Source organism: Pogoniulus pusillus, chromosome 42 (genome assembly GCF_015220805.1).
Source record: "Pogoniulus pusillus isolate bPogPus1 chromosome 42, bPogPus1.pri, whole genome shotgun sequence".
Classification (NCBI taxonomy): Eukaryota; Metazoa; Chordata; class Aves; order Piciformes; family Lybiidae; genus Pogoniulus; species Pogoniulus pusillus.
In genome coordinates, this window is record NC_087305.1 from 882052 (window position 1) to 895761 (window position 13710).

Sequence of the window (13710 nt, forward strand, 5' to 3'; positions counted from 1 at the left end):
TGCAGGGCTCTCCACTGGGAGCAAAGGCGCTGCCAGCAGCTGAGGAGAGCGCAGGGCGCTGGAGCGCCGTAAGCAGCCCTGCGCTGCGTCAGGCTAAGCCCGGGGCAGAGCTGCCGAGGGGGATGTGTGCTTCCAGAGGTGTGGGGCTACCAGAGTATCAGGGCTGCCTCCCAGAACCCTGCTCCTGCCTGCTGGACGTGGATAACTCAGCTCTGTCATCCTCCTGCCCACCAGGAGCTCTTGGGAAGGACCTTTGCCCGGCGCACGTGTGGCTGCCTCATCTGCTGGCCTTCAGCGTAGGCAGCTAGGATTGAGCCCACAGGACAAGCAGTCTTCAGAGGAGGGGAGGACAGACTACATCTGAGTTCAGAGATACTAACCACTGAAATGTTTTGTTTTTAATACTAGGGCTAAAAATTCCTCTGGTTTTAACTCTGGATTTTCCTATTCAAACAGGTTGAAATGGTTCCACTGACAGCAGTGAAGACAGCACTGCAGAAAGGTGAGTGGTGCTGGAGCTCAGCTCCCTGGCTCATCACACAGCAGCAGTGGGGCTTTGCTCTCTGCAGGCTGTGAGGGGTTGATGCTTTCTGGTGCTGATTGAGTTCCTCCTGAGAGGGCTTTCTGGGTCGCTGCTGGTTGCTTTGTGTTGCTAGTTGGAAGGATGCTGTTTGAGCATCTCAGGCACGTCCTTCGCCTGGGCAGCTCTTGAAAACCAAAAAGCCTTTCCTTAGCCAGGTTTTAGAGGTGAATGATGAAAAGTTCATTTCCTGGGGGTTTATCCTCTCTTACAGACAATTTAGGGGCTTCCTCCACTCTGTCAGCACTTGCAGAAGTTTGCCAAGGGGTCGTCCTGGGGGTGGTTTTCAGTTAACTTTCAGCTTTTCAGAGAGAATTAAACCAGCGTCCAAATTCCAAACGGCAAACGAAGGCCAGCAGGCAGAGCACAGTTGCAGGCTGCCTCTCCCTTTCCTTTTCCCTGTGTGAATTTGAAGCCCCAGGCTGAGGAGATCTGCTCCAACTGACTGTAGTGTGTTGTGTTAAGGTGCCAGCGAGATTTCAGATTCTTGTAAGCCTTTAAAGAAGAGGAGCCGTGCCTCGACCGACGTGGAGCTGACCAGCTCGGCCTACAGAGACACCTCTGACTCTGATTCCAGAGGACTCAATGATGTACAGGTAGAGGCACTGCTTTGGTTAACCTGGCAGCAGCATGGATTAGTTTTGCAGTTGCATGTTGCTGAGCTTGTCAACTTCATGTGGTACACGTTTCATGGCCAAGCAATGAGCCTCAGGCTTTTTCTGCTCTGAGGATAAGCTGAAGGGGCTGAGGTTGTTCAGACTAGGGAAGGGAAGACTCCAGGGGGACCTTAAAGCTGCCTTCCAGTACCTGAAGGCATCCTACAGGAAGGCTGCAAAGGGACTTTTCATGAGGGTGTTTAGAGAGCAAGGGGGAATGGTTTGGAGCTGAGACAGGGCAGGGTTGGACAGGATCTGAGGAAGAAGTTCTTCAGTGTGGTTGGTGAGAGTCTGGAACAGACTGCCCAGGGAGGCTGTGGAGGGCTCCTCCCTGGGAGTGTTCAGGGCCGGGCTGGATGAGGCTTTGAGCAGCCAAGTCTTAGCTGAGAGATCTCTTGACATGTTGAGTGATCTGATGAGCAGTGACATCAGTTAGCTTTCTTTCAGTGTCCTTTGGAAGTGTCTTGTGTGAGTGCCTTGGATCTCTCCTTCTCTAGGGTAGCTTTGGGAAGCGTTCAGACAGCCCATCAGCTACAGCTGATGCTGATGCCTCTGATGTGCAGTCAGTAGACTCCAGTCTATCCAGGAGAGGAACTGGAACCAGTAAGAAGGACAGTGTGTGTCAGGTAAGTGGTGGTGCTGGGCAGGAATGAGTGCTAGAGGTGGATCATCCACTCCTGCCGGTGTGAGCTAACAGGCTTCTCAAGTTAGCTTTAGCTGCCTCACCAGTCAGCACCTCAGACACAATATCAAGGCTCTTCGAAGGCTTTTATGCCCTGGGAGTGATTCCCAAGCCCCCCTGCATGCCAGAAAACTCAAAAACTAGGAAGTGGGATCTAACCCAGACCTGCCAGCACAAGTAGGAAAAAAAGTAGGTGTAGTTTCCTGTTCCATTTGAAGGTTCCAGGTGGTCTTCCAGGATAAGGCAGAGTGAGAATTTTCCAATGTTCTGGAATCTTCTGGCCACTGTTCTGGTCAATAGTAGAGGCCCAAGCTGCTCTGGCTCTTCAGCTGCACGAGGAAATGAGTTGTCCAAGTGGATGCTGCAGAGCCTCTCCTCTGTACAAGCCTGCACTGTAGCAGAGCAGGGTGCAGCTCTCCTGCCTCACCTTGGCTCTGGAGAGATTTCAACCGCTCTGAAATCTCTGAATGTCTGGAGAGATTTGAGCCTCATGAAGCCCTGGCAGTAGGTGGCCTTTTGGGCTGCAGGCACCTCTGGTTCTCTCTGACTGGCTGTGTCTGCTTGTTGCAGATCTGCGAGAGCCCAGGCGAGTCGCTGGTGTCCTGCGAGGGCGAATGCTGCAGCTTCTTTCACCTGGAGTGTCTGGGCCTCAAGTCCCTGCCTGAGGAGAAGTTCATCTGCACTGAGTGTAAAAATGGTGAGTGTCTCCCTGTGCCTGAGCAGCAGGCAGGGACCTCCCTTCTGCTGAGCAGCCATCTGCTGCTCAGGGCAAGCAGAGGTGGTAGCTGCTTGGCTTTGGCTCTGGGTTTGGGTCATTGTCTCAGTGTCTTAACCTCTGAGGCCAGATTCTCATTTTCCACTTAGCAAGAGCCTGGTGAGGGAGAAAACAAAAGTGTTAAACTGCTGAGAGTTTTCCTCAGCATAAAGGACTTGCATGCAAACAGCAATGACACCAGTGCTGGACTGGGCACCAGTGAGGCCACACTTGAGTGAACCACTGGGTTCAGTTTTGTGCCACTCACTCTAAGAAGCACATTGAGAAGCTGGAGCAGGTCTGGAGAAAGGCAGCAAAGCTGGGAAGGGTCTGGAGAACATGGCTGAGGAGGAGCAGCTGAGGGAGCTGAGGGTGTTCAGCTGGGAGAAAAGGAGGTTGAGGGGAGACCTCACTGCTCACTACAGCTTCCTGAAAGGAGGTTGGAGTGAGCTGGGGATTGGTGTCCTTCTAAGGAACAAGTGACAGGACACAGGACACAAGTTATCCATGGCACAGCAATGTGCCCTGCTGGCCAAGAGGCCAACGGGATGCCGGGGGGCATTAAGCAGAGTGTGTCCAGCAAGTCAAGGGAGGTTCTTCTCCACCTCTGCTTTGCCCTGCTGAGACCCCACCTCGAGCACTGCCTTCAGTTTTAGGCTTCCCACTTGAAAAGGGACAGGAACTGCTGGAGAGAGTCCAAGGGAGGGCTCCAAGGATGATGAGGGGGCTGGGGCACTGCCTGGTGAGGAGAGGCTGAGGGACTTGGGGCTGCTTAGTCTGGAGAAGAGAAGACTGAGAGGGGATTTAATCAATAACTCTCTGAAGGCTGGGGGTCAGGAAGGGGGGACAGGCTCTGCTCACTGCTCCCTGGGATAGGACAAGCAGCAGTGGATGGAAGCTGTAGCACAGGAGGTTCCAGCTGAACACAAGGGGAACATCTTGCCTGGAAGGGTCCCAGAGCCCTGGCACAGGCTGCCCAGAGAGGTTGTGGAGTCTCCTTGTGTGGAGCCTTTCCAGGCCTGTCTGGATGTGTTCCTCTGTGACAAGGGGAGATTGAGGTTGGACATTAGAAAAAGCTTCTTCTCTGGAATGGCTCTCAACCACTGGTCCAGGTTGCCCGTGGAGGTGGTTGAATCCTCCCCCCTGGAGGTGTTTCAAAGCCAGAGAGATGTGGTGCTGAGGGCCATGGCTTAGCCCCAGCCTTGGCACAGTCAGAGGAGGGTTGGACTGGATGATCTTAAAGGCTCTTCTCCGACCACAACAATTGTGTGGTGCTGTAGCATCTGTCTCAAAGAGGCTTCCCTCCTGCCTTTGCCCAGGGGAGCACACCTGCTTCTCCTGCAAGCAGCCTGGCAGGGAGGTGAAGCGCTGCTCCGTCAGCACCTGCGGCAAGTTCTACCACGAGGCCTGCGTCCGCAAGTTCGCCACTGCCCTCTTCGAGTCGCGCGGCTTCCGCTGCCCGCAGCACTGCTGCACGGCCTGCTCCGTGGAGAAGGACATCCACAAGGCCAGCAAAGGTGAGCCCGCAGCAGCAGCAGCTCAGGGGGCATCCTCCTGCTGAAGGATGGAGCTCTCCCTGCAGCACGCAGCAGGAAAGATTTCCTTCTTGGCGAGGCCGCGCTAGGGGTGGGAGAAGGTGAAGGTGAGGTTAGCTGGAGCCAGTGTTCACTGCTGGGGTTCATGGTAGTCAAGGGCAGGTAGAGCAAGGCCAGGGGGAAGTCAGCTGGACCCACAACGTTCATTGCTGGGTTTAATGCAAGCCATGGGCTGGTGGAGTGAGGCCAGGGTGAAGTTAGGTGGATCCACAACGTTCAATGCTGGGTTTAATGCAAGCCAAGAGTTGGTAGAGCAAGGCCAGGGTGAAGTTAGGTGGATCCACAACGTTCAATGCTGGGTTTAATGCAAGCCAAGAGTTGGTAGAGCAAGGCCAGGGTGAAGTTAGGTGGATCCACAGTGTTTGTTGCTGGGCTTAATGCAAGTCAAGGGTGGGTAAAGCAAGGCCAGGGGGAAGTCAGCTGGACCCACAGTGTTCACTGCTGTGTTTAATGCAAGCCAAGGGCTGGTAGAGCAAGGCCAGGGTGAAGTTAGGTGGATCCACAACGTTCATTACTGGGCTTAATGCAAGCCAAGGGCTGGTAGAGCAAGGCCAAGGAATGAGATTCTTTAAAGGGACAGGTGGTAATGGCCTTTGGAACAATGATTTGTCAAGGAAGAAAAAGAAACCTTTTAGAGATCAACTGAGCCATTAAAGCAAGTAGAGTGCAGAATGACTGAGAGCCTGTTTGTTGTTTGGTTTTTCCCTTCACAGAGCTTTGAAGTTAAGATTTAACTTGTGTGAAACATTTCTTTGAGAGGTTTAAATGTTTCTCCTTTTTCTCTCATCAAGTCACACTTCTAAAGCTCCTCCTGTTGGTGTCTTCTGCCCATATCCTGCCTGCAGGCTGTGAGCTGGAGCATTTCTCTGCCTTTCTGTTGAACAGGTCGCATGGTGAGATGTTTCAGATGCCCTATTGCCTATCACTCAGGAGATGGCTGCATTGCTGCAGGAAGCTTGTTTGTGTCATCCCACATTCTCATCTGTAGTAACCATTCCAAAAGGAGTCACTCCTCATCAGCTGTAAATGTAGGCTTTTGTTTCGTTTGTGCAAGAGGTGAGCACACTTTGGTTCTTTTCCCCTTTTCATTTATACTTCTGTGGCCACTTAAGTGCTTAAAAATATATATCTATTTCATGAAGTCCCTGGGAGGGCTCTGGGGGATTTAAATGTTGCCTGTGAGTTTTGATTTGATTTGATATGAATTTGGGGTTTTTTTTGTTTGGTTTTGGTTTTTTTTTTTGGTCAGCAGTTGTCATAAAACTTTCATTTGCTGCTTTGCTCCACATTTGAACCTCAGAAACAGGCACTCAGAAGGCCCAACTTGTCCTGCCAGTAGGAAAAAGCTGCATTCCCAACCCCCAAATCCCAACCTTTGCAAAGTGGGAAGGGATGCTGGGTTCTTATCTGTTGTCTGCTAAGCAGAAGGAGATTCTTTCACCACTCACAAACTTCAAACTGCCTCAGTTCTGAAGGCTAAAAGGTTGGATTCAGACACAAAGTAGGACAAAGAAAACAAACCCAAACCTCCAACTCATTGTAATTTCTAACTCCTGTCACACTTGAGAGCTCTGAAAGCAAATCATTTGCAGTACTGCATGAACAGGCTCCATGCTGGGATTTTCTGTGTCTCAAAGTTTGCCTTTTTTTTTTCCCTTTTAATTTTTCCCCCTTGTTTCCATTTACTACTTTATGGCTTTTAAGTCACCAGGCTGCCAGCTTGCATCAGGTGCTTTAGTCTCAAACTGCAGGCAGATCCTTCTTCTCTCAAATAACTGAGGTGAGATGGTGAGGGGGTGGATAACTGTATCTGTCCTAAACAGTATTCCAGAAGCTTCTGTCGGATGGATTCTTCTCAGTGGCTCAAAAGAGTCACTACCAAGGGAGTGAAACTGAGCTGAACCCTGGAGTGATCTCTCCTCACCAGTGTTCAGGTTCAGAGTGGGCATGATTGGCCTGGATGTGCAAGGGCAGAGTAGTAACTTAGAGATCTTCGGTAGCAAGGGAAAGATGGTGCCAGAATCATTTCCCTTCTACCTCTCTCTCTCTCTCTTCCCCTTCTTGACAAGCAATTAGGAGCTGTCTGCTTTCCTCTTTCTTCCCCTTTCCTCCTTTACAAGCAATTAGGAGGCACCGCAAAGGATCAAGTGTAAAACCAAATGTAACAACAGCAGAAGCTGAGGGACAGTGAGCTCTAACATGGGCTTTAGAAAGGCTCCTCTGGATGTGTAGAAAGAACACTCAAGGTGGTTCAGTGTTTCTCCTTTCCTGGCCTTATTCAGACCTTTTAGGGCTACCTCAAAACAGGATCTGTGTGGTGTGAATCACATCAGCAGAGCAGAATAGTGCCTTGATGCTCTTTCTTTTAGGGTTTTAGGGTTTGCTTTGTGTTTAGAGCTGGTTGGCAGTGTTATCACAGAAGGTGAGGACAGCATCTGTGGCAGGAGCACTGGGAAGTGCCTGCTCTGAACTGAAGGCTCTGGAGATGCTTGGGCCACCTGTGTGCAAGGAGGGGTTTTAATCAGTGCGAGCTGAGGTCAGGAGGAGAAGCTTTGTGTTGAGATGCAAAGCTCTGCTGAAGTGAGAGAACATAGGTAAGAGACTATAGAATACACAGACCTGCTCATCATGAGGCCCTTGATGTATATTTTAGGACTCCTTGCTCACTTCCATGTGGTTCCTTTCATTAAGCACATTTCAGTTCACCTCACTGCCTGTGGGGCAGGCTGGCTTTGGGACTCCTCCTGGGGACATGCTGTCCAGTTAGGCTGGCACCGTTCTCCTTGAAGCCAGTCTTGGGCATTTTGGCAGCTGCTCTGCCTGTGCCTCATCAAGGGAGGGCAAGAAGTGGCTCTCTTGGCTAGTTCACCTTTCCTGCTTCTTTGGGTCTCAGCTGCTCTGCTCTCCCTGCGAGTTAGTGGCTGAGTGTTTCTGATCAGAGGCTGTGGTGCTCTCCCCTGGGCTGCCTGACTCTTTGGAGCAAGGAAGGAAAACTCTTCTTGGTGGACCAGGACAGAGGGATGCAAACATCCTGTGGAAGAAGGGCAGGCAGACAGCAGAGTCCCTGACTGCTCCACAGCAGCTGGGGGAGGGCAGGGTGGTGGAGCTGGACTGAAGGACAAAGGCTGCAGGGCAGAGCCTCCACCTCCTCTTGCCCCTCTGCTGCCTTGCAGGGTCACTGTCCCTCTCCTGGGCTTTTCTACTTCTTTACCAAAGCACTTCCACAGGCAGACCTTACAGGCAGATGTAGTGAGTGGGATGGGGCAGTTCTGGTGTCTCTGCCTTTCAGCTTGTAGCCCCCAGCTGCCTGCATGAGCTTTGATGCAGTGACCCTACCTCCCCAGCCTGTACTGTTCAGCTGGGAGGGCAGCTGGGCCGCACAGACTGAGCTCTGGTGCCTTTGCTTTGTTCCCAGGGAGGTTGTGGCTCCCTGGTGGTGTTGAAGGCCAGGTTGGATGAGCCCCTGAGCAAGCTGGGCTAGTGGGAGGTGACCCTGCCCATGTGGGCAGAACTTTAATCTTCAAGGTCCCTCCCAACCCATTCTGTGAATCTCTGATTGTCTCTAAATGCAGAAATAAAAGAGTGAAAGTACAGCTGGTGAGATGCTGAACAGGTTGGTCAGGGATGTGGTTGAGGCCCCATCCCTGGACACACTCAAGACCAGCCTTGATATTACCTTGGGCAGCCTGCTCTAGTCGCAGGTGTCCTCACTGACTGCAGGAGGGTTGGACAGAGATGCCCTTCAAGGGTTCCTTCCAACCTGTGAAACCAAAACCCACTCAGATGGAGCTCATTCAGCAAAAGTTTCTGTAGCTCAGCTGAATTCAGCCTCTCCCAACACATCAGGCTCAGGAGGGCAACCTGCTCTAGTTGATGCTGCCCCTGCTGGCTGCAGAGGGGGTCGGGCTGGGTGACCTTCAGAGGTGCCTTCCAACCCAGCCCATTCTGTGATTCACTGATAGCCTCTTTCTGGCCTAGGCTGGCTCTTAGCAACAGGTTCTTTACCATGAGGCTGCTGGAACACTGCAACAGGTTGCCTGGGGAGGTGTTTAGGGCCCATCCCAGGAGATATCCAAGGCCAGGCTCAACAGGGCTCTGAGCAGCCTGATCTCATAGTTGATGCTGCCCCTGCTGCCTGCAGAGGGAGCTGAACTGGATGACCTTTAGAGGTCCCTTCCAACCCAGCCCATTCTGTGATTCCAAGATAACCTCTTTCTAGCCCAGATTGGATATTAGGAACAAGTTCTATACCATGAGGGTAGTGGAACACTGCAGCAGGTTGCCTGGGGAGGTGTTTGGGGCCCGTCCCAGGAGGTATTAAAGGTGAAGCTCGACGGGGCTCTGGGAACCTGCTCTAGCTGAGGCTGCCCCTGCTGGCTGCAGAGGGGGTCGGGCTGGGTGACCTTCAGAGGTGCCTTCCAACCCAGCCCATTCTGTAATTCACTGATAGCCTCTTTCTGGCCTAGGCTGGCTCTTAGCAACAGGTGCTTTACCATGGGGCTGCTGGAACACTGCAACAGGTTGCCTGGGGAGGTGGTTGGGGCCCATCCCAGGAGATACTGAAGGTGAGGCTCAACAGGGCTCTGGGCAGCCTGCTCTAGCTGAGGATGTCCCTGCTGCCTGCAGAGGGGGTCAGACTGGGTGACCTTAGAGGTCCTTTCCAACCCAGCCTGTTCTGTGATTCCCCAATGACCTCTTTCTTAGCCAAGAGTCCTCTCTGTCAGCTTTTCCTTCATTTTCCTCCTTTCATTTGGATTTCCCCATCCACACCGAGCTGCACCAGAGGTGGTTTTCTTTTCTTTCTTTTCTGTCCCTTTTTGTTGGCTTTGTTTGCTTCCCTCCCTCTGGAATCATGGGTACTTTCATTGCAACTCACCTCTTTCTGTTTGTTTCGTATAGGGTTGGTAGTGCAGGACCATTCAGACCCCCTGTTCAGTTCATATGCCTATAAGTCCCACTACCTACTGAACGAATCAAATCGTGCTGAGTTGATGAAATTACCTATGATTCCTCCTCCTCCTTCGTCAGCTTCCAAAAAGAAATGTGAGAAAGGTAACCAAAAGAGTTTCTCTCTCTCTCTTTCTCTCTCTTTTTCATTTATTTTGCCTTTTTTGGTTTGGTTTGGTTGGTTTTTTTTTTAATCCTATTGTTTCTCTTTGAAATCAAACCAAGAAATTGTTCTGCCTGTCCAGCACCACTTTTGCTGCTTCTCAGTGAGCTTCACCCATTGGTTATTGTGAGCCTGTGTTCATGTTGGTGGCAATTTTGATTTATTGATTGATCCAGTTTTGTTCCTGTTATTCTAAAAGGGCTTAAAATAATTGCTGTCCCTAAATTCTCCTTGCAGGAGCTTGGATCTCCTTGCAGGAGCTTGGATCTCCTTGCAGGAGCTTGGATCTCCTTGCAGGAGCTTGGATCTCCTTGCAGGAGCTTGGATCTCCTTGCAAGAGCTTGGATCTCCTTGCAAGAGCTTGGATCTCCTTGCAGCTACTCCAGGTTTTAGGGAAGGCTGTTGGCACAGTGATGCAAAGAGAAGGCAGAGTTTGATGTTGGTGCAGGAGGATGTAGAACAGCTTTGGGTTTATGCATGGGAGCAAAGGAAGGATCTTCTCTTTCAGACCTTCTTAGCAGCTCCTGCAGAGCCTGAGAGAAGAAAGGAATTCTCAGGTTGCATGAGGGTGTGGTGGGGGCTGTGTTCAGACAGAGGATGTTCAAGGAACGAAGGCAGGAAGGTTTTGCCTGGATCTCTGTGCTAAGCAGAGCTCCCTGTAGCTCTGGCATGTGTTTGTGCTAAGCAGAGCTCTCTGCAGCTCTGGCATGTGTTTTCTGTGCTGGGCAGAGCTCCCTGCAGCTCTGGAATGGGATCTCTGTGCTAAGCAGAGCTCCCTGCAGCTCTGGGATGGGTTCTCTGTCCTGGGCAAGACCTCTGTGCAGCTCTGGGATGGGATCTCTGCCCTGGGCAAGACCTCTCTGCAGCTCTGGGATGGGATCTCTGTGCTAAGCAGAGCTCCCTGCAGCTCTGGCATGTGTTTTCTGTGCTGGGCAGAGCTCCCTGCAGCTCTGGAATGCATTTTCTGTGCTGGGCAGAGCTCCCTGCAGCTCTGGAATGGGTTCTCTGCCCTGGGCAAGACCTCTCTGCAGCTCTGGGATGGGATCTCTGTGCTGGGCAGAGCTCTCTGCAACTCTGGAATGGGTCTTCTGTGCTGGGCAGAGCTCCCTGCAGCTGTGGGATGGGATCTCTACCCTGGACAAGACCTCCCTGCAGCTCTGGGATGGGATCTCTGTGCTGGGCAGAGCTCCTTGCAGCTCTGGGATGGGATCTCTGTGCTGGGCAGAGCTCCTTGCAGCTCTGGGATGGGATCTCTGTGCTGGGCAGAGGTCTCTGCAGCTCTGGGATGGGATCTCTGTGCTGGGCAAAACTCAGACCTCCCTGCAGCTCTGGGATGAGGTCTTTGCCCTGGACAAGACCTCCCTGCAACTTTGGGATGTGATCTCTGCTGGGCAGAGCTCTCTGCAGCTCTGGGCTAGCAAATGGCTCGTTCTGGATCGGGTGGTGCTGGAGCATCTCTGAATGCATCACAGAGAGGGGGGAGAGAACTCTCTCTGTGAACTCCTCAGCTGTCCTGTGTTATTCCCCACAGACATTTGGTGTCCTGAGAGTGTTCAGGAGGATTCCCAATTCACCCCATCCTAGAGCCAGGTCGTTTGGACACGTTGCTAGGCTGCTGCCTTACCTCAGCACCTGTCATTCCTGAGAACAAGAATTATTTTGAGCCCTCTGCTTAGCTCAAGCAATCTCTTCCTTGGTGCATCCTGAGAGCAAAGTGTTGGGTTGGGTTTTTTTTATGCTTGTTTGGTTTTGGTTTGGTTTTCTGAGTTAGTTTTGATTCTGGGTTTGTTTTCTTGCTTAGCATCGAACATTTTGTGTTTGGTTTTGTTTGATTGATTTGATTTCTCCAGTTTGTGTTTCTTGGTCTTTAACCACCTTGGAGAATGTGTCAGCAGCTGACTCTGGGTCTGTACTTCCTCTGCAAAGAAATACTGGGATAACTGAAAGTGGTTTTTATGGATTCTGGGTGGATTTTTGTTGCTGTTGGGGTGGGGAAGAGCTCTGGAAAATCCTCTCCCCACCCTGGTTGGGTCTGATTGGGGTTTTTGGTTCTTTTTTTTCGATCAGAGGAAATACAGAATTGGTCATGCAAGGAATGGTTTGTTGTGACTCTTGGGAAAGTCTATAGGTGGCCAAGGTTTTTCTGCTAGAGAGCTTGAAAGTTTTCACACTTCATGGGATGTGGTGATTGGGTGGGGGAGGGGAGGGAAAGGCTTTGAATCCCCTCAGATCTCTGCCAGGTTTTCCATCTGGGCCACAAAAACTCCTTCATTTTAAAGGAAGTAAATTGGTGTAGCCAGAAGTTGTCTCTCTGGTTTATCTCTTTACCTGTTCAAAGCCTTACAACACTTGCAAGGTCTCAAATCTTTACCCTGTGTGCTGCTTGCTTTGCCTGGGGGGGATCAGAGATGGTCCTGTGGCTCTCCACACCCCCCCAGATCCACAGCTTTAGCCCCAGTAAGTCTAAGCTCCAGCAAGTCAGGTTCAGCACTGAGCTGAAGGTGTCCTTGGTGTGTGCCAAAGGAGCTTCCTGGCACAGGGGACAGCTCTCTGCTGTGCTGGTACTGCTCAAGGGCTCTTTGGTGGGATGAGCAGGCTGGGGACAGAGCTGTCACTGTGTGCTTGCCAGAGGAAAGCAGGGATCAGCCTACAGGCTGGGGGGATCCTGCACTGACTGCTTGCTGGAGGAGTCAGTCACAGCAGTGTTGGTTCAGAACATGCTGATCTGTCACTGCCTTGGCTGCCAGGAGGGGCCCAGACCCAAGCTGTGGCCCCCTCCAGGGGCCAGTCCCAAGCCTCGACCACCTCTGGGGCCCAAATCCAAGCCTCAGCCACCTCTGGGGCCCAGACTCAAGCCTCGGCCACCTCCAGGGTCCCAGACTCAAGCCTTGGCCATCTCCAGGGGCCCAGACCCAAGCTGTGGCCACCTCCAGGGGCCAAACCCAAGCCTCAGCCACCTCTGGTGCCCACACCCAAGCCATGGCCATCAGCAGTGATCTCGCAGCTGGTGCCATTGCTTTCAGGTGCAGTCCCTTTCGACATCTCCCCTCACCTTTAAGCCTCCCAGCCCCTGTTTCTGTGTGTCTTGGCTGCAGTCGAGTCCCAGCTTGCCTGTCCGAGTCCTTTCTAACCAGCGTTGTTCAGCCTGGCTCCATCTCCTCCTCCTGCTGCTGGTTCTCCCATGGGACAAAAGGAAAACTGTAGAGTGATTTAAGAGGAATGTCAGTTGGGAAGCCAATCTTTACTCCTATAAACCAAGCAGGGTTTGGTGTTTTGTTGTTGTTGTCGTTGTTTAAAGGTGGCAAACTGCTGTGCTGTGAATCCTGCCCAGCCTCCTTCCACCCCGAGTGTCTCAACATAGAAATGCCTGAGGGCTGCTGGAATTGCAATGACTGTAAAGCTGGCAAGAAGCTGCGGTACAAGCAGATTGTTTGGGTCAAGCTTGGAAATTACAGGCAAGTGGGCTGGGGCTGGGGGCTCGAGTGCTGGGGTGGACTCTGCAGCTACAGGACAATAACTCAGAGCAGCTCAGCCTTGGAGAAGAAGAGCTGCAATTGTGGTAATCTGCCTCAGGCCATTCCTGGCCACAACTCCAGGCTGGGTGCAGAGTGGGCTGAGAGCAGCCCTGAAGAAAGAGGCCTGGGGGTGTTGGGGGGTGAGAAGCTCCCCACAGAGTCAGCAGTGCCCTCATGCAGCCCAGCAGGTAGCTGTGTGCTGGGCTGCAGGCAGAGGAGAATGGGCAGCAGCCGCTTGACTGCTCTGCTGAGGCCTCACCTCCAATCCGGCTTCCAGCTCTGCTGTCTCCAGCAGAAGGACACAGCTGGTGGAGAGAGACCAGAGGAGGCCACAAAGGTGCTGCCAGGGCTGCAGCAGCTCTGCTGTGAGCACAGGCTGAGGGAGCTGGGGGGGTGCAGCCTGCAGGGGAGAAGGCTCCAGGGGCAGCTCAGAGCTGCTGCCAGAGCCTGGAGGGAGCCTGCAGGAAGGCTGCAGAGAGACTTCTGCTGAGGGAGTCTGAGCCAAGCCAAAGGGAATGGTTTGGAGCTGAGGCAGAGCAGGGTGAGAGTGGAGCTGAGGAGGAAGTTCTTCAGCCTGAGACTGGTTGTGGCTGGCTCCTCCCTGGGTGCATTCAGGACCAGGGTAGGTGATGCCCTGAGCAGCTGAGTCCAGCTGAGAGGTGTCCCTGCCCATGGCCATTCCAGAGTTCTCTGAGTGCCACCCCTGAAATGAAATCCTGCTTTTCCCAGACAGGGATGGACACTTGGCTGCTCTTAGGTTTGCTCTGCAGAGGTTAACAGGCTGTGGAGGAGCAGGGGCAGTCTGCTGGAACCAGGAT

The 13710-nt window shown here is 52.4% G+C and overlaps 1 protein-coding gene across 5 annotated transcripts in view; it reads left to right on the top strand.

Moving 5' to 3' along the window:
- The window catches only part of NSD3 (nuclear receptor binding SET domain protein 3), a 53495-nt gene that overhangs the window by 31137 nt on the left and 8648 nt on the right, over positions 1 to 13710 (top strand). For 4 of the 5 annotated variants that reach the window (XM_064175517.1, XM_064175521.1, XM_064175518.1 and 1 more), the window contains 8 exons: positions 457 to 502; positions 1046 to 1176; positions 1734 to 1862; positions 2489 to 2615; positions 3992 to 4189; positions 5153 to 5323; positions 9167 to 9319; positions 12676 to 12832. In XM_064175517.1, coding sequence (XP_064031587.1) covers positions 457 to 502; positions 1046 to 1176; positions 1734 to 1862; positions 2489 to 2615; positions 3992 to 4189; positions 5153 to 5323; positions 9167 to 9319; positions 12676 to 12832 — 1112 coding nt within the window. The remainder of the gene's footprint in view (positions 1 to 456; positions 503 to 1045; positions 1177 to 1733; positions 1863 to 2488; positions 2616 to 3991; positions 4190 to 5152; positions 5324 to 9166; positions 9320 to 12675; positions 12833 to 13710) is intronic. The other variant, XM_064175520.1, reaches the window with a different exon arrangement.